Raw genomic sequence first — 20,516 nt, forward strand, 5'->3', positions numbered from 1 at the left:
GCCTATGAGTTCTTGATACTTGTGCTGGATCCCATGTACCGTGTAAGATAGAATTAGCTTTATTTGCTACACAGTCTATATTAATAAACATAAAGTAGACTACTGAAGTCTAAAAATGACCAAAAATGACCACTTACTCACAATTATCATTTTCTTACTAGGTATAAGAAACATCTTATTCTGGGCATAACTCTCATAGCTCTTACTAAGAATGATTCCAGCATATTTAGATTTGTAAGTAATTATTAGGAAAAACTTATAGTAATTCTAAACAGCTTTATAGTTCATTAGTTCAGCAGCAACTCAGATTTCTAAAAATTATTTAGTACTGAGGTGAGCAGAATTTCATACTAACTGTATACAGAGATACAATGGATGAAGAAAAGGAAAACAAAAAAAATTAAGAGAAAAAAAAATCTTGAAAATGTCATGAGGAAAACCAGCTACATATGGCCTATTTTAAGCTCCTAAAAGTCACTACACCTGCTTGGTACAGGGACTGTAAATACATTTATTTGTCTACAAGTTTTACCTTTGTTTTCCTAAAAAAAAATCTTAATCCTTAATTAAGGAATCCTTGATTAAGGAATCCTTAACTCCTTAATCTCCATGGCTTGAACACCTAAACTTTTACATTCTTAGCTAATTCAGAGTCCTCTCCGACAGACAAAAGTTATAAAGCATGACTCGATATAATCCACGCTTTTGAAAGAGCTACAATTTTATATTTTGATTCATTTAATAAGTGTTCATCATTTAGTGAAAGTTGTTTTTCTTTTCATATTTTCCTGTTTCATGAGAATAAGAAAAACTGCTGACCGACTAGACCACAATATACAGGTAACCAGTTTCTTCTTAATGGAAAAATTGAGACCGCTCAACAGAGACCCCTGGACCTCATCAAGCACGCCTGCACCTGCCTGATTTCCAGCAGGAGGGGTGATCTCTCAGGTGATTGGTCAGACCCTGCTGAGCAGGGGGCCTCTTCAAGCTGGGACTTGCCACTGCAAGAATTTGCAGGCAGGGTGGACTGTGTTCCTGGACACTCCTGCTCTGGGAGGCCAGGCAGATTCTCTATTACAAACCAGAGAGGGGTCAAACAAAATAAACTTGCAACGAGTTTGCAAGGGGGAGACCCGGGGAGAGAAAAAAATGTAGATGCTACTGTGGAACACAATCATCACAAAACAGACGCCCGGTTCTCCCGTGGTTTTGATCTTAAGCTGAACTCACGTGCTCTTTGTAAGACTCGTAACTCACTCGCTGCTCTTGGTCCTACCTCCTCTGTGTAGGTAAAATGCCTACTTATGTCCTTCTGGAGGGAGGTCCCAGCTGATAAGGTTTGGGGCCTGAAATTAGCTTCTGCAAAGTTTTCACGCTTTTTGTTTAATTAGTAACTCAGGCATCTTCATGCAAGTCATGTGCTTATTTTCTTGATCCATTTTGTATATACAACAACGAATCAAAAATCAAAGATACCTTTTCTAAGGCAAAGAAAATCATAGATGTCAATTTCAACCTTTTACAACAGGCAGCATAAAGAGTTAATGAAAGCTCTGATTACTATACGGCTGACCATCTAGATACTTCGATGGCTACTCTATTAATGGAGTAAATAAAAAATTAAAAGGATTTGCTAATTTGACTTGATTTCAGACAACAAAATTATGCGAATAGAGATGTTGGTTATAACCCCAAACCTTGGCCAGTATCTTGCCTAAAACTTCTCTTAGTATAAAATAATTCCCGTTTCCACAAATGGCTATCTCCAATGATTCCTTCTACATTTCTCTACCCCAGCCTTCTCTACTCATTTTCCTAACAACTATTACAAGTGACTATGGAAATATTTGATGTTGATGTTTTCATTTCCGTTGGAAGCTCTTAAATGCACCATTTAGAGGCTTCTGAGCACCATCCTTACAGGAATCTCTTTGTTTTGTTCTTCTTTGAAAGTCCGGGATTCAAAGATTCATTATCCCTCTCCCCAAAGTGTCACCACCATTATATACGGTCCATGTGTGCTCTTAGCTGACTATGCTCAGATCCTTAGGGTTTTAACTCTCTTGCACACAACCAGTGATATACAAGATGAGTTCTCCTTTACCATTTTCAAGGATCCAGTTTTTCACATGTAGACTGATTTGTTCATGCCCTTGATGGTCCTGTCCCAACTCTGCTTCCAGTCCACCTTGTGCATGACAGCTAAAACCATTCTCCTCAGATGTTGTTTTGATCATGTTACTAACTTCCTCAGGACTCTGAAACGGTTTCCACTTGTGTGTTGCATAACACCTGATTAGAGCTTTTAAGATCCTTCAATAGTCAGCACCCTTATCTAATTGTCCTCCTCTCTCACCATGACTCAGCTGTACTCTACACCACCCACTACAAAGCAAAATACTGTGCCTCTTACATTCTACACACCAGCAGTGGGGTGTACAATCCAGAAGGGTTTTGAGTATGTTTTTGTACACATATTGTAAGATTTCTCAAAAGAGGATGAAGCTTCAGAGTAAAGATCTAACAGAAATGTTAGATCCGGTGTCCCTAGCCTCCCACCTTCCTATGATTTTTATTCTTTTCTACAAACCAACCGCATTAGCTTTCAGGGACTTCAGACTAGCACCACTACTGCTACGCCCAAATTTACTAACTTTCTGGATAGTTTTTTTTTCCTGGGTGGTAGGAGGAGGGGGAGAGGGAAGGGTCTGCATGTGAAAGACCCTTGTTTGCATGTTCTGTTGGCCATGGGAGTCACCACGGAATATCAACATAGAACATCAAAAGGTTAATAAGGCAATGAGGCCAAAAGTAATACCTACTGCAGCGAAGCACACGGACACAGTAATGCCCATAGACAATGAACACTGGTGATCTCTACTGCCTTGAAGCATTTTTCTTTCTCTTCAGGCTGTGAGTCATCAGAGACACTATTCTTGCCCTACCTGGTAAAATCTCTGTTGCCTCTGTGACAAATCATGCCTTCGCTTCCCTTCAAAATATCGCTCAAGGCTCAAACTCCTTATGAAATCTTTCCAGACCAATTCCACCTGACACGCCAATTATACCAGAACATCCTTTACTCATGCTGTCTCTCTCATTTTTCTCCCCCTTCTCATTACTCGGCATTCCCTTAGGACCAGCATCTTATACACATGAATTTACATAGATTCATATGCATACACGTTCACATAGACACTGTTTATGGGGGGATTCTTGAGGCTTTTTTTCCCTTCCCTTTGTTGGCTTATGCCTTCTGTTTCCTTTGAAATTTCCATTATCAGGCACTGAATAGAGGAGGCTCTGTAACTGTTACAAATATAGCAAACTGTAATTTAAAGAAAACTTTTCAAGAGTAAACGTTAGTAACTGAACTTTAACACCACAAAATTAACCTATTACTGGAGATTCTGAAGGGGGCGGGGAGAAAACTGTTACACATGGTTGTCTTTCCTTTGTTTTCATTTATAGAATGAAACATTAGAGACTGTCTGCTCACTCTATAATTAGATTTTAATCATTCCAACAATGGGCTGAAAGTTATTCTGATTTAGTGAGGAGTTAAGAAGAATAACATAATTTTGAAAAATGCTCTGTCAAGTTTGTGAGGTAACATGAAAAAAAAAAAAGACCTCAAAATATTCCTAGTGGCCAAGCAAAAAAAGCCTTGGGAGGTGCTTTATGGACTGGTCCATCTATTCTTTTTTAATTCCCGTAAGACTGACCACTCAGACATTTACATAAACTACTTCAAGACCTGTATGGGATGAGGCAGGCACTAATAAACAGCTGACTGAATGAATTGGTGTCTTATTATTTAACGACTCCCTACAGGTATGAGGTCTCTCCAATCAACCCTAAACTTGTGGAAGATTCAGGCCCATGCTTCCTTTCTCTCACTGCAGGTCTAGGGCAGTACTAAGTGTGTAAGCATTGAATAATACCCCTCAGATGATCAAGAATGATTGGCATGTGAGTTTTGCTCCTGGAATGTTTATGGGTACTTCAAAAATGGTTTTGATTTTGGTGATATGTCCCTCACTATAATCTTGTTCCTAACAGTACACACAATAGGACATTTCTCCTTTCAGTACACCATCTTCTGATTGAGGACAAATCTGGAGTTGGAAAAGTGAAACGTCAGTGATATGTTCCACCATGTTTCCTATCTGAATAATTTCTGTAAGAAATATTGTTGGTGTGGTTTTGTGAAGTGCAAAAACTGGCAAAGGAAGGGAATTCACACAACAGTGGAGGCCCAGACTTGGGCTTTCTGTGACAGTGTGGTCCAGTTCCTCACTTCCTCATCTCCACTGATGAGAGACCCAGAAAGATTACTTTACTTTATATGTTTGAAATAAATGACCCACATTCCAGGAATGATGAACCTTTTCACTAATCTTATTCAGAAGCATTAGAATATCACACGCACAAATGTCTTAGATGTGCCTCTGTTCCTTGCCCACCACTTCTACCCACCAATTCCTGCTAATTTCATTTCCTGCTTCTCAGGCAAGGGCATGGGTCTTTATCATCTGTCCACAGCCCAGGCCCTCCACAGCCTTGGCCCCACTTATATCCATCTCAGAGACAGATGGTTCCCTGCTCACCTTCCTTCAAAGACTCCCCAAGGCCAACAAACAGTAGACAATCCAGCTCCCAAACCTTCATGACATCATTTGCTATCCTATCTTAACCTACATTTATCAACTTTCAGCATACCTCAGAATAACCTGGGAAGCTTGTAAAACCAAACTTCTGAGCCTCACCCAAAGAGATGTGAAATCAGCAGTAGGTGGGAGCCAGAAGATTTTAAGTGCCCCTTCTGATCTGCTGCAGGGGGTGGATGGACCGCACCTGGAGAGGCAATGTCACCTCTATCCAAAGGCCGGTAGGAACCTACCCTATGTACTTTTATCCCACTCCATCTTCCTCCAGATACTCCTTCTGTCTGGGGCATCCTTGCCACCATTTGCTTCCGGCGGAATCTCGATTCACTCTGCACAGCACAGGCTCAGCCCCACGTGTGTTCAGTGTTCTTTCTTCTGATGTGGTTTCAGTTTTTCTTAGAATTTACCATATTAAACTGACATTATCCGCCTGTTTGTCTCATCCACAAGATTTGTGGCTATCAAACGAATATTGGTTAAATGAAACTGGCAAAATGAAGCATATGACTAAATCACACTGCTCCCAGATGGATCTTCCTTTATGAGCCTAAGGCAGGTACGTGGGGTAAAAGGAAAAAATTTCCTACCCCAATTCTCAAAAATCTAGTGGCTTGGGCTCTGATGCTGTGCTGCCTGGGGTCCACCCTACACAGGGCACCTACTTGTTTTGTGACCTTTCTACGTCACTAACGGGGTTGCTGTGGGGATTAAGGGAGGTTACAGATGCCAAGGTCACGGCACAGGTTCAGGCACCAGGTAAGCACTCAACCAGGTCAGCTTTGTTTGTATGTGGCCAAAAGGCATCACCGAAATTGCAATCCTCAGAGCAAAAGGGGAAGAGTGCTTGCACTGGTGCGTAGGATACGTGGGGGAAATGTTTAGCGGTGTCGACGCTGCTTCCTCAGCTGGAAACACCGCCAAAAAATCAACTTACCGCAAAATAGCTAACTTTGATGTTTCTATGTCCAAATGATGCTGGGATTCTGCTACCATCAAAAGCCACATCTTAAAGACTCTATGCAGAGATAAGTTAAAATGTGATTTAAAATTATTTAACTATTGAAAAACTTAAAAAAATTTTTTAAGTTTATTTTTGAGAGAGAGACAGAGAGAGCGAGTGAGGGAGGGGCAGAGAAAGAGGGAGAGAGAGAATCCGAAGCAGACCCTGCACTGTCAGCACAGAGCCTGGTATGCAGCTAGAACCCACAAACCGTGAGATCATGACCTGAGCCGAAACCAAGAGTTGGATGCTTAACAGACCGAGCCACCCAGGCACCCTGAAAAATTTAATAGTTTTTTTTTTTAACGTTTACTTTTGAGAGAGAAAGAGAGAGAGCATGCACGCCTGCACGCAAGCCTGGGAGGGGCAGAGAGACAGGGAGACAGAGGAGCTGAAGCAGACTCTGTGCCGACAGCAGCAAGCCCGACGCGGGGCTCGAACTCATGAACTGTCAGATCCTGACCTGAGCCGAAGTTCGACACTCAAGTGACTGAGCCACCCAGGGGCCCCATTAGTTGTTGCTGTTGTTTTTTAAAGAAAGTGCTAGTCATCCTCTCCCTAGTACTATTCAACTCTTACCTATGTATATTCCGTTGATAGCACTGCTATTGTCAGGGGTAAAATTACATCTACGAAAAGACATTTTGTTAGGTTTTCTTAATTCAGTCCCGTATGGACCTTGAGCGTGATCACAAAGGACTAAGAGAGGTTAGGCAAAGGGGCGTGGGTGTGAGGGCGTTCCAGGCAGAGAGCTGCTTGTGCAAACAGCGCAGGGGAGTGTTGGTGACAAGCTCACCCAGGCGGGTCAGGTGCTTCCCAGTGGGTGCTTCCACCTCACAGCCCCCATCCGGCTCACAGCTCCCAACCTGCCACACGGAAGTGCTAGGACACCCCCCACCCCCAACACACACCGCCCCAGGGTATTTGCTCTCAACGGCAAGTTTTGTTTCTTATTCATCACTGTATTCCTAGGGCCTAGTATCTATCGTATTTGGACAGAGCTGGCACTAAATAAATGTTTGCCAAAGGATGTTTCTTCAGCACAATAATTTGTGAGGGTGATATTTTGTTCCAGGATGTTGCCAAGAAAGAAACAGGCCAACAGATCTTGCTCACTGGGTAGGTCCTTTGAGCACAAATCTTAGAAAGCATAATTTCACAAATTCAAGAATAGATATTCTGATACCTGAATTGCATGGTCTTAAGGCAACAGATTCCTCCTAGTCCTTAACATGAGAAGTGCTTTATTTGTACTTCTTTAAAAGAGCTGCCTCCAGTATCCTGGACGTGGAATTCCTCTTTTGCAATGTGCCTCATAAATGTCTTTGTTCCTCAGGGTTGGGTCTGAGCTCTTTATGTACGGTACAAATCTGAATTCCAGGCTATGTTCCCTTTTGTCTTTGGGGCCAGCATCTCCCAATTCAAGAAGTCAAAATCCAAACCAATTTTCCTCTCTAAACCCATACTTTCCTCTCCGGTCCCTGTCTGAATAAACAGTACTAGCATCCATCCAGTTGGCCAATCCTGAAACTCAGGGGTCACTCTGACTCTGCCTCTTCTAGGTTTGCCACATTTATTCAACCAACCATCAAGTCCTATGGAGTCTGCCTGGGACGCTGTCACCATACATTTTCTTCTTTCTATCCCCGCTGTCACTGCTTAGCTCAGCCCATGGGCTCTTACCTAGATTGCTAGTTAGCACATTACCACTTAATCGGCCTCCAATTGTATTGCCCCTTACTCTTCCCAGTCCCTATATCACCTGCATCCAGAGTGATCTTTCTAAATTTGATCATGTAATTCTGCCTAAAACTATCAGTAGCTCTCCTCGGACTTTGGGATAATGTCCAAACTCCCCCTTTATAGGTCAGTGAGCCCCTCATCTCATCTCCACTTCATCTCTCAACACCCCCCACACCTAAGTAGTCTTTTTTCCAGCCATACCAAACATTTTACAATACCCCAAATACATGTGGGCCATTATCCTTTGTACCAGCTGGATACAAGCTGGATACCACCTGCACAATCATGCCTCCGGCCCCAGGCTATGACTAAGCTCCTCCTATGTGCTATCCAAGCTTGTAGCCAGGTGCCAATCACCTGAGAGGTAACTGCATTTTTATTTTTTGAGAGAGAGAAAACACACGTGCATGCGTGAGCAAATGAGGGAGGGATCTCATAAGTGTGAGATCACGACCCGAGCAGAAATTAAGAGTTGGCTGCATAATGGACTGAGCCACCCAGGTGCCTGGGTAATTTCAATTTTATCTGTCCTAACCAGGCTCTATGATGGGAAGAGCTGGATCCTAATCATAATTTTACATTTACATAGTATGTCATCGATTAATATTATAAGAGTGATTAAAATCATTATTTCCCTGAGATAAAAAACCAAACCTTATAAAATGGGCTGGTAACTTAGACTCTTTTCTGCAAGTTCAGACCAGGGTGTTAACTAACGTGTTAGCTAATGACCCTTCCAGGGCATTTTCATCTTTGCAAGGTATCTATCAGTCACAGCTCAACTCATTCTCAAATTGCTAGGGTGAACAGCAGGGGTGGGAATGAGGGACAAGGGCCGGCAGTGGGTGGGTATGGCCCCATCACCAGACACTCCTCCATTCCTACTCCTTAACCTGAAAGTCCAGCTTCTCTGGGATTTTTCCTTAACATGTTTTGACTTAGTAGGGTCCCCATAAGAATATCAAACCTTTCCCTTAATGGATGGAAGTGAGTTAGGAAATCTTGAAATACTAATTCAAAAAGCTCTTACACCAATGTAAAAAATTAAACAGGGATCTCTGGACCAAGCCAATTGAGATCAAAATTTGATGGACTTTATGTAGTAAAACTCAGCAAAATTTTAAACTTATTCAAAAGAAAACTGACAAAAATCTAACAGTTATTTGTTAATCTCTGGCACAATTATTTTTAAAATGTTAGAAAATGAATTAATGTATTTTACTTGACTTGAATAAGTTTCTTTCGGCACACAGGGAATTCCTAAGAAGATCTGACTTCAAAGAGTTGCACTCTTTTGGAGGCAATCTTGATTCCTTACATGTTAATTAAATTTCTGATAAAGAAGCTTATTTTGAATTGAAGCATATTATACAAATAAATGTGAAACACCGACTAAAATAGAAGGGCAAAATTATTAAAGGCTTATTTAGTTTTATTCTCAAGGGGCCGTTGTACTAAACCTGAATGAGTTACATAAATACCTTTGGCATTTGTTGGATCCTGTTCCTAAACACAATGTTCATATTTCATCTATAATAAGAAAAGCATCTCAAAGATTTGCAAGGCACTAGTCTTGCAAGCGGCCAGTTTGGTGTCTTGAGTAAAGTGAGATTGGCGGAGTCAGCTTAATCCATGATGGAAAGTTGTGAGCGGGGTCCTCTGGCTGTCGGGCAGCTGCCGCTCAGAGGAGTCTCCTGGCTCTGTGAGCGTGCATGCAGAGCTCTGCCACTCGCCAGCAGACAGAGGCTCTGTCTCCAGGAGCACATGGGATGGAACATGGATGCTATCACACTTGTGGCTTTCATCATGTATGTGAGAAAGCCATTGCTGCTTTAACTCTTCGTATTTACGGCATCAGGAAAATGTCACGTTTCAGAGATAAAGGAGATCGAACCTGCTGCGGTTTGTACCGTCTAAGCCAACTCTGATTTCTATAGTTAAAACAAGGGTGACATGTGTCCCAAAAACCTGGCTTACCCTCCCCTTAGAACGTTGTCTTTTTGCTCCAGTTTTCACCAAGTTGATCTCCGCAGGACTGAATGCTACCTCGTATCCCATGCACACCACACACAGCATCTCCTCCTTATGTTCTCTGTTTAATCAAAGTGGAAAGCCATGCCTCTATGATCCCCAGGTTTAAAAAAGTATGTTTCTAATGGCCCGGAAGTCTGGATAACTGTGTGACCCTCTCATTATTACGGCATAAGACTAATTTTCGTGAAATTTGTATTGCTTGAACCTACTTGTTAAATCATTAGAACACCCGGCCACCTCAAGGCCTCAGTTTCTGAATGGGGCTGGACTCGAGAGGGCAGGTGGAAGAGTTTTTTCAAGAAAGATCCTCAGAAACAAGATTCCCATAACACAGTAGGTTCCCCTGTTATGTGTAATGACCCACTAAATTTTCACAAGGTTCCCATAACACAGTAGGTTCCCCTGTTATGTGTAATGACCCACTAAATGGCGACACATCTCACAAAATGTAAACTATATATGGTTATTTACAGTTTATAAAGCCCTATGATACCCACTCTCTCATTCAACTGTTAAAACAACTCTCTTGTGAAGAAAGAGGCAACTATCAATTCCCATTTACAATAACTTTTTTGCACCCCAGCCTGCGTGTATTAACGAAGCCTCTGGAATCTGCTTGTAGAAGAGCTGGTGATAACAGGGAAAGGGGTGACGGGTAGCAGAGGTTGATATGGAAGAGTACAGGAGGCCTAAATAAGGCAAATAATTAATGCTCTCCTCAGTAGTGAATTCCCATATTTTAGGTGATTTCCTCCAAAATCACTTTACCTACTTAACAGCCTCTTCATTAAAATGGCTTACAAGGCATTACAGAAAAATTCAACCTTCCTGAAAAAAATCACTTACGTTAAAAACTGAACATTAACCAGAGCCCCAGTAGAAGATCATCTACAATGGTCTGATAATCTACAATGGTTTTTAAAGATATGATAGGACTACTAACATTACAGAAAAGAAATACAGATAGAATATAAAGTAGAATTTTGATTTGCAAAAGAGAACGAGAATCCTTTTCTCCAACTGAATTTAAGAATTTCAAATTCCTGGCTCTTCACAATAACTTGGAAGAGACTCAGCTTTTTTTTTTCTAAAATTGGGAGAAGTTTAATTTGGATCCATAATGTGCACTGACTCATGGTTGACTCTGGGTTTTAATTACTAATAAGTGAAATGAATCAAGTCAAGTAATCTTGTGAGGAACTGTTCCATTGAACGCTATTTTTTGAGCTTAAGAAAAATGACCAGGAAAAAGAAAGAGGTAAGACAAGAAAAACTTTCAAAAGGAAAAAAAGACAAGTGAGCATCTGGCAAACAGGTTTTTAAAAAACAGTAAGCTCTTAGGCTCTGCTCTGATTTATCCCATATTTTGGTGATGTCAACCAGGTAGGGATGAGCTAGTATTTTTATAGTGAGTATAAGCTGACTTCCTGGAGTTTCCATATCTGTTTACGGGAAGCACTCACATGTATCACTAGACCAGCTCACACCTATGAAGAATGGAGATAAGAGTTTGGCTTAACCTCAAGTTCTTATTTCCCAGCCTTGCCTTTGTTATGATTTTTTAATGCTGTTGACATAGTTAAGGAAAAAGGTACCTGTAACATGCACTTTTGCATTTTCTTTACTTCCTTCACTACAGTCAGATTATAGCATGATGAATTATGAGAGCTATGTTTCCTTCCTTTAAAGCTGGTTTATAAATGCCCAAGAAAACAGAAGCACTGGCAGTGTTTACAGCCTAAGTAGTGAGAATTTAATTCACTCATTCATCAAATATTTACCGGAGCCCTTACCAAAGTGCCCTGATCTAAACTAGCTCCTGGGGTGTACCAAAGTGAGCAAAGCTGCTTTCAGGGCCTGGCTTTCTGATCTAGTTGGAGAAAGAGATGTGAAACAAACATACTGAACTAGACGAGAGCTCAGACAAATGGGCATTTAGGTGGAAGGGGGTGGCAGTAGAGTGGGAGGGTATGGGGTTGGGTACACCCTCCATGAAGAGGAGACTTGATGCCTAGACCTGAAGACAGAGCAGCCCTGAGCAGCTGGCTGGAGCCAGGCCACCAGGAAGAGGGAAGGGATGAGCAAAGATGTCCTTTAGAACTTCAGGAAAGCTGTCGTGGCTGAATCATTCAAGCCATGGAAGAAACAGGGAGAGTGGTAAGAAATCATAAAATACCTTTTTATTTAAAAAAAATTTTTTTTAACATTTATTCATTTTTGACAGTGAGAGAGACAGAGCATGAATGGGGGAGGGGCAGAGAGAGAGGGAGACACAGAATCTGAAACGGGCTTCAGGCTCTGAGGTGTCAGCACAGGTCTCGACGCAGGGCTCAAACTCACGGACTGTGAGATCATGACCTGAGCTGAAGTCGGACGCTTAACCGACTGAGCCACCCAGGCGCCCCTTAAAATACCTTTTTAAATGAAAAAGCATGGGGTGCCTGGGTTAAGCATCCAAATTTGGCTCACGCCATGATCTTGCAGGTTCATGGGTTCAAGCCTCGTGTCAGGCTCTGTTCTGACAGCTCAGAACCTGGAGCCTGCTTCAGATTCTGCATCTCCCTCTCTCTGCCTCTCCCCCAATCGTTCTTTCTCTATCCCTCTCTCAAAAATAAACATTAAAAAAAGTATGGAAAATATGTCTTTTATGTAGGAGTTTTGAAAAAAATGATGTCATTTTTCATATTCAAGTCCAAACCTGGCAACATGGAATCCAATCTCTAGTTGTGAAAACAGGTGCAGCAGGCACACCTGTGCACCAGTTCCTTGGGCTTTAGGCCTCCACATCCGACCTGGTGCTTCTGTCCCCTGTACAACTACATCTGTGACAGGCCTGGCAGGGAGAGTGCTGGGCCAGGGACAGCACAAGGCTCCCTCCTGACATTACTGGCCCTGCTGTTACCCCCTGAAGTTCAGGAGAGGCTGGGAGCAGCAGTCACTGACACGTCACGGTAGTCCTGGAAGCCTGCCCAGTCGAGTGAGCACCGTCCCAGCTTCAGGCAGTCTGGCCACAGAGTCAGAGAACAGGGTAACTATTCCATTCCACTCTACACTCCCACCTTATTTCCTTTCTTCGAATCTGTGTGCTTCAATGAAGGCAGTACAAACAAACGCCTAAGGTTCTCAATTGCTTTACATTTTTTTTCAAATGTTTATTTTTGAGAGAGAGTGGAAATGGGGGAGGGGCAAAGAGAGGGGGGGACAGAGGATCCGAAGTGGGCTCTGTGCTGACAGCAGTGAGCCCGATGTGGGGCTTGAACTCACAAACCATGAGATCATGAGCTGGACCAAAGTTCAAAACTCAACTGACTGGGCCCCCCAGATGCCCCAGGTTCTCAACTGCTTTAAGCCAATTCTCTTCCATCCTTTAGCATGATAACCATGTCCTCTGGGGCTCAGAGTTTACAAACCTCTTCTTTTGTCTATATCCTTTTCTAAACGATCTTTTTCCAGAAAAGAGTGGTTCTCTGAGGGCCACTCATATGCTATCTCAGCCAAATGCCTCACTTTAAAACTCCTTAAAATATTTTTCTCAAGAAACAGTACTCTGAACATGTCTTAAGAAATTACTGAAGACAAGAGTTAAATGGGGTAAAAACGCCCAAATGAGAACTGTCATTGAAACAACAGGTATGGAAGGGTGATCTTGGGCACAGCGTTGCTCTCGGCCTCTGAATGTGAGGGGCTTGAGATATTCAGAGCTGCTCCCCTACATCTTGAACCTTTCTTTAAAAACAAGGTTGAGACAGTTTCTCGATTCTAGCAGGTGATTTTTACCCGCAGGACCAAGACAAAAAAGGGAAGAAAACATTTTGTTAAATCTTATACATTTGGTACTTTTTAGATCAGAACAGAAACCTGAGGAAAAGTTACAGGAGTCAGCAAATTAATAGCACCCCTTAGAGTTTTCACTCTTTCTTTTAAAAAATGTTTATTTTTGAGAGAGACAGTGTAAGCAGAGGAGGGGCAAAGAGAGAGGGGGACAGAGGTTCCAAAGCAGGTTCTGCACGCTGACAGCAGTGAGCCCAATGCGGGGCTCGAACTCACAAACTGTGAAATCATGACCAGAGTTGAAGTCAGATGCTCAGCCAACTGAGCCACCCAGACGCCCCAGAGCTATCACTTTTTAAGTGCTAACCTGCTAGTAAAGGATTAGTATCTACTGATTCTTTATCTGCTGCATTATTTTTACTATCTACTGGTAACATGATTCCCCACGTTCTCTTATCTGTAAGAATTAAACAGGGGCCCACAATAAGTCTTCTGAAATACGCCTCCTGTGCATTTCCTACGGAGATACACCACTACTCCCTATTCAACAAAGCAAAAGAAAGGTCCACAGACCTTCTGGGCTCAAGTTGGTTGGTTCCATGTCCCCTGATCTCCCTGAGGAGGATATAATTATTTTCTCTCAAAGCCAACTTGAAGCTTTGCTTCAGGATAATATAAGGTGATGGTACACAAATGGATCCAACTCCCTGAGACTTAAGTAACAAAAATTCTCCACAGCCTATGAAATAACAGCAACAGAATAATGATTAGCACTATCTGGGTGGCAAACTAAGATGGTCAGTAACTATTAAAGTTATCATCTCCCTCTGTTGCTAATGGCGAACAAGTGATTTTGAGAGCAGCAGCTGCCAGGAGGTAGTTATTTCTAGTTGTTATTCTGCCATTACTGGGGCAGGATGAAGGGGAGAATGTCACCTTATGTTCTTAAACTTTTGCTATTTTGTAAAACCAAAACACTAACAGTAACTACTGGAGGGTCCAGGAAGTACTGAGCAGATACTGAGACATTATAAAGAGCCATGGTTTATGACAATATAGCAAGAAGTTCTTCCCTCCTCCCCCCCACCCCGCCAGCAATCTCCAAAACCTTAATGGAAGCTTTTTTTTCCTATTATTTATTTATTTATTTATTTATTTATTCATTCATTCATTCATTCATTTAATGAGAGCATGCTTTCATGCTGGGGCAGGGGAGATACAGAAGGAGAGATGGAGAATCCCAAGCAGGCTCCAGGCTAAGCATGGAGCCCAGCGTGGGGCTCAATCCCATGATCCTGGGCCAAAATCAAGAGTCTGAGGCTCAACCAATGAAGTCAGCCAGGTGTCCCTCTCTTTGTTTAAAAAAAAAAAAAAAAAAGCTTTTAAAAGAATGTAGAACTTTAAACTCAGAGCTACTGAAGGGGAATGTCAATCCATCAGCTATTTTCTACAAAAACAAGTGGCAAAACTCTATATCTGAAGTATCATTAAAGCAAGGAATCTGGAAAGAGGAGTAACACAATGAAAGTAAGGAAGACATAAAAGGTTACTTGAGAATTTTGTTTTCTCTATTGCATCATCCAAATAGTATACATATATTTTTTTACTGTAGTTAGAAGAGTTAACATGATATCTACCCTCTTAACAAATTTTTATGTGCACAATATTGTTAACTGCATGCACAATCGTCTTGCTTAACTGAAACTTCATACCTGTTCAACAGCAGCTTCCCATTTCCTCCTCCCTCCAGCCATTGACAACCACAATTTTAGTCTCTGTTTCTAGGAGTCTGACCATTTTAGACACCTCACTTAAGTGGAATCATGCAATATCTGTCCTGTGACCGGCTTATTTCACTTACTATAATGAATTGAGCATTGAAAAGATAGCTAGGTGAAATTTTTAGGAAGTAGTTAACTGGCCAAAAGTATATTTGATTAAAAACTGTACAACACAGTAATCTCAAACTATATTACCACTACCCCCAAAAGATTTTCAACAGAGAGGATGTGGCTAGCACTTGGGTAGGAGTTTATGATACTAGTATAATCAGAGATCCTTGCATTACAAGCCTTTCCCTTTCATTATGTAGATTCCTCCCATTTAAACTAATCATAAAAGTCAATAATTAAAACAAGCTTAAGAAAATCATTTGCTAGAGTGTCCTGCACAGTTTTACTTTGCATCTGCAGAGATCAAACTGCTTCTACTAGGATCACTAGGTTGTAAGGTGAAAGCAAATGGAAAAATCCAGGAGTGCATTTAAAATTAGAGGCCAGGGCATAACCAAAGGTATAGCACTAGCTCAAAAGTTAGCTGAGGGCCAGGAAGCCAGTAAGATTAGAGGTGCCAAGTATCCCATCTATAAGCAAACTGAAAAGCAAGTAATTCAACGCTTGGCTATTAGGGAAACTGTGGTCTAAAATAAAATATGCTCAACAGAGAAGAGCGGAGAGGCCCTTCCCGAAAGTTTATGCTAATTACCAATAAGCAATATTAACTTTAAAATAGGTGGAGTTTGGGATAAAGATGGAAACCCTGAAAACTTTGACACCTATGTCAATATAACACAAAAAACATGACCTCTTCATTTTCCAAGTAATGTTTCAGATACTCAGAAGTAAACAGTGACCATAAAGTTTTTATTTTTTAAAGAAACTTCAAAAGTCTGAAAGTATAAGGTTGAACCTTGTGCAAGTGCCAGTTTTTGAACATCAAGAAGTTCAAGTATCATAAATTTTGTATGGTTCAACCAAAGAAAAGAGAAGCTTAATTCAATGCTAAGAATAAAAATCTGAAGACACGCTAATATTCTGTGGCTTCCAAAGGACATTTACTTCTACAGGAAAATATTACTGAAGCAAGAAAAGGGTTTTTAATATTCTATGCTAAATGTACGCCTCAAGTCACATGATACTGTGGCCATTCGGTGGCCATGTAAATAAGCCTAAAAATCATATTTTCCATTTATAACCATCTTTTTTTTTCTTTTTTTGTCTACAATATGACAATTCTATTCCCAATAGATTTCTCCATCCCTCTCTTTGGACCCCAAATCCAGCTATTCATGGCAAAACTTCAAGCACATAGTCCTTCTGTGCCCACATACACCCCACTTCTCAATCTATAATTCATCGCGATCTCCTACTCACTCCATCCCTTCTCTACTGCTCTACTTTCTTCCAACTTTGGCACACTGACAGTCCCATCTGTCCATGGCAGGTTCCCCCCACCCCTTTCCTTTTAATACACCGGTGATCTAATCATTCCAGCATAGAATGTGACAATTTGTATCAGCCTTAGTCCCTCTGCCATTCCCATACAGTTGAGCTCTGTTGTTTTAAACAATGCATAGGAGATTTGGTCTTGTAACTTTCCATTTCTGCCATATCTAGATCTTGGTGCCTTTCTCAAAAAAAAAAAAAAAGAAAAAGAAAAAAAGAAAAAGAAAGAAAAAAAGAAAAAATCATTCTCTGTGGTAGTATTAAAACAACACACCCCTGAAAGTAACTTTCTCGATTCCTGAAAATGTGCACAGTCCGAGTGACCCGACGTTAAGTATTAGGGAAGTAGTTTGTGACAGCAAGGGGATCTCAATGTGCTTCCACATTTTGCGATGACGGCCAGGTTCAGAACAGTGCAGGTACATTTCTGACTCTCATTCCATTGGAATTAATCATTTTCTAACTTTGATTCTGGCAGTTACAGAAGCAAATATGGTGATGTTACCAACAGAATGACAACCAAAATATTTGATATCCCACTGTTTTGAACGACCATGCACAACCACCCGCCCTGCATTTACATACCTTGAATTTGCTATTTCCACTTTGGTTCTCGCCATGGCAGCTGCCCTTTGCGCGCCTTCAATTGCTCGGTCCACCTTCTCCCTAGTTTTTGTATTTCTTATTGGTATAAGCTGCTTCCTTATTCCACGGACCAGAATATTATTTTTGTATTTCCCCTCTTCTTTGGAGCCGTCGGGAAACACGGTGCAGCCATATCCATGCCTCTTGTTATTTGCCCACTCTCCTTCATACTTCATGCCGTTGGAGCGCTCGCTAATGCCAAAACCATTTCGCTTGTCGTTCTTCCACTCGCCCATGTACGTTTCCGTGGTGGTGGCGTCGACGTGGTCTTCCACCGGGCAAAAATCACAATCTACGTCGCCGAAGCTGATCGTGGAGTTGGCATCGCTGGAACTAATTCTGCTCATGGCCGCGTCGCTGCGGACCGAGCTGCGTTTGCTGGAGATGGAAGACTTAGATTCGGACTTGCGAAGTTTCATACTTCCGAGAAGGGAGCCCCTTCGGAAGAGGCCGCCCTTCTTCTTGCCCGCGAGCTCCGCGTCGGCGTGGAAGTTGAGCACGAAGCCGCCGCGGGTGCCGGCGGGGCTGTCGGCAGCGGCCGCGGCGTCGTGGAGCACGCTGCCATTGCTCTGCTCGCTGCGCAGCGAGGCCATGGACGTGCGCAGCGGCGAGCGGATCACGGTGGCCATGCCGTAGGGCACGCTCTGGCGCACGCCGTAGCCATGCCGCATGCCGCCGGCCCATTGGCCCTGGTAAGTACCTTCGAGAGAGACGGCAAGAAAGCACAGTGTGAGTCGGGGGCGGAAGGGGTGCGATCTCGCCTGCCAGCACCTGGGTGCGTCCCAGGAGAGCCCGGTGCTCAGAGCAGGCAGGCTCAAGGTCAAATCCTACACGTATCCAAGTCAACTCTAAGTGACACCTTACGTTTCATCCACTTGTGAGTTCCCGCCCTGTAATTTTGTGTCAATGGTTTCAATGTAATTGTTTAGCATTTTCCAAGTTTGGTAATTTTCCTTTTCATTTAAAAATTTATACGAATGTTTCAGATGAAACCACCACTTTCTAATACAAAAAGAGTGATCATTAGAAAACAACTTTTCTCCCCTGATCAAAATCCCTCATCGGAAGGCAGTGTCACTGAAGATGAAATGAGTTCTCTTCCTGAATTTTAATTTTACTCATTCAGCTGAAAAGCTCTAAAAGCTCTAGGTCTGTCACAATAACATTCCAACAAGCTAAAAGACTTAAAATTGTTAATGATCGGGACATGGGTCATCAAACACATTATTTTACTTTACATTTTCTGTCTTCCATGTTCACCATCTTTTTTTAGGGCAGGGAAAACTTTAATATTGAGGATTATTTAGATTTGGGAGAAATTTTTGAAGCGAAGAGTGATTTGACAAATATGATACAGATCCTGAATATTGTGGGACATGAAAAAAATGGGCAATTTAACATTTTGTACTTCCAGGTGAAATGGTCAAAGATTTGCCCTATATTCCTTGCCAGATTTCTGCTTTCTCCCCGTCATTCTCTTCATGGATTTCCCTAGTCACTGCCACTACATGAGCCACATCATGGACTAGAAGCACTCAGAGAGCAGGAGTTCCCTCCTAAGCGAAGACAAAGTTTCCAGTCTCACGGCTTATGTGTCTTGTGGTCTGCAGGTGTAGATGACTTTACAGTAAACAGCTATGATGGCTCAAAAGAATATGCTATTTACCCCTAGAAAAACTGGACTAAGGGCAAAGTAAAACTTCCATTCTTTAACAGTCTGGAATTCATCTCAGAGCAAAGGGGTGTTTGACAGTGTCCCTCAAAACTCTGTTGACACCAGATGACTTCAATGAATATTATGCCTTTTTAGGAATAGGATAATCTCTAATCTAAAGCATTTGTGCTCAGTAGACTTTTCTATTAAACAAGTTAGCAAAATAACATAGTGCTGCTTTTAAAATAATCACATGAAAAACTGAATACTAAAATTAGGGAACTTATGGGTGGCTCAGTCAGCTGCAGGACTCTTGATTTTTAGCTCAGGTCATGACCTTATGGTTTGGGAGTTTGAGCCCCGCGTTGGGCTCTGCCCTGGTGGTATGGAGCCTGCTTGGGATTCTTTCTCTCTGCCCCTTACCTGCTCTCTCTCTCTCTCTCTCAAAATAAATATAACTTTAAAAAATATTAGGGAACATAGGGAAAAAATTAAATTTAGGAGTTTAGAATTTTCTTTTCAAAATCAAGGCCATTTCCTTTACTTAAAGGCACATTTTAAATTACAGTATCCCCCAGAAGTTATCTAGAAATTTTAAGATGTAAGTACTTCTGTATGATTCATAGTAACTCACAATATCATAGAAGATAAATTACAGCGATATAAGTATTTGATGTAATCAAATGTCTTGACCTCTCTCAGTTTCTGATTATATAGATCCACCTTGCAGTTGCCTTTCATTTTATATTGCTACACACAGATTTCCACTGTGTGGCATACATTTACTTTTTAAATACTGAGCAATGATGCTAGTGGTTTTGTACCATTGTGTTAATACGTGCTGATTATTTCATTGCATTTAGAAGTTAAAACTGTAATGGATCCAAAATCAAAAGTTTTGACTCATTTCAAGACTACCTTCTCTTTTTGTTTATCCTGATATATTTATGTCCTATAAACAGACCTAACAGCAGGGCAACAATGAAATTCTAGGATGCCTGGTACTATGAATGTCCTATTCTAGGCAAATGTAAAAGTTTGAACCTGACCTTTATGAACTTCTAAGAAGGTAGGTGGGCCATAGCTTTCTCAAAAGGAGTAAATCCAAAAGGATAAGATAGTCATTTAGACAATTCAGGTTAAGAAGGTTTCTACTGAATATTAGCCATTTCCAAATACACCACCTTAACAGGGAAGGGAATTAAATTATTAGGAAATTTGAGCTTTGACTTTTCCTTTGTCTATATAGATAAAATACAAGTTCTAGGATAAAAGTTCTACAACTTGACTTACAAGTACTAAAACAACCTTTTTAAAAAATATTTTGTTTAGATAAACAAGGGATCCTATAATCAACTCCTACCTTTCTACATCATGACAAGTTAATTTTGCAAAAATAGTTTCCAAAGGTGCTATCTGAGATCAATTAAGTTTTATACTTTTAAAATGCAACCATATCATCTTAGTAAATGTTTAACAGTGAGGGAGAATTAATAAGTAGCTTCCTTGAACTGGTATCTCCAAAAGACAAGCATTCAGAATTTCCAAATAAGTACTGCTTGAAAATCCAAGCAGTTTGAGGCAACAGCAGTAATTAGAAAGTTTATCTCTATGCTTAACTGTCAAACAGGGAAGTGGGGGGTGGGCAACAGCATTGGCCACATTCCCATCCTATTTTGTTAAATCACAGTATATGGAAGACTTCCTCCATAGAATTGCTAAAAACCAATTTACAGTCAAACTGTTAGTAGTTCATCTGAAATTTAAAATAG

General features: G+C 41.4%; 1 protein-coding gene across 1 annotated transcript in view; it reads right to left on the reverse strand.

The window, feature by feature from the left end:
- The window catches only part of JPH1 (junctophilin 1), a 122,119-nt gene that overhangs the window by 98,280 nt on the left and 3,323 nt on the right, over nucleotides 1-20,516 (reverse strand). The window contains 1 exon segment of the mRNA XM_042923738.1: nucleotides 17,031-17,790. Coding sequence (XP_042779672.1) covers nucleotides 17,031-17,790 — 760 coding nt within the window.

This window comes from Panthera leo, chromosome F2, assembly GCF_018350215.1.
Source record: "Panthera leo isolate Ple1 chromosome F2, P.leo_Ple1_pat1.1, whole genome shotgun sequence".
NCBI classification, from domain to species: Eukaryota; Metazoa; Chordata; class Mammalia; order Carnivora; family Felidae; genus Panthera; species Panthera leo.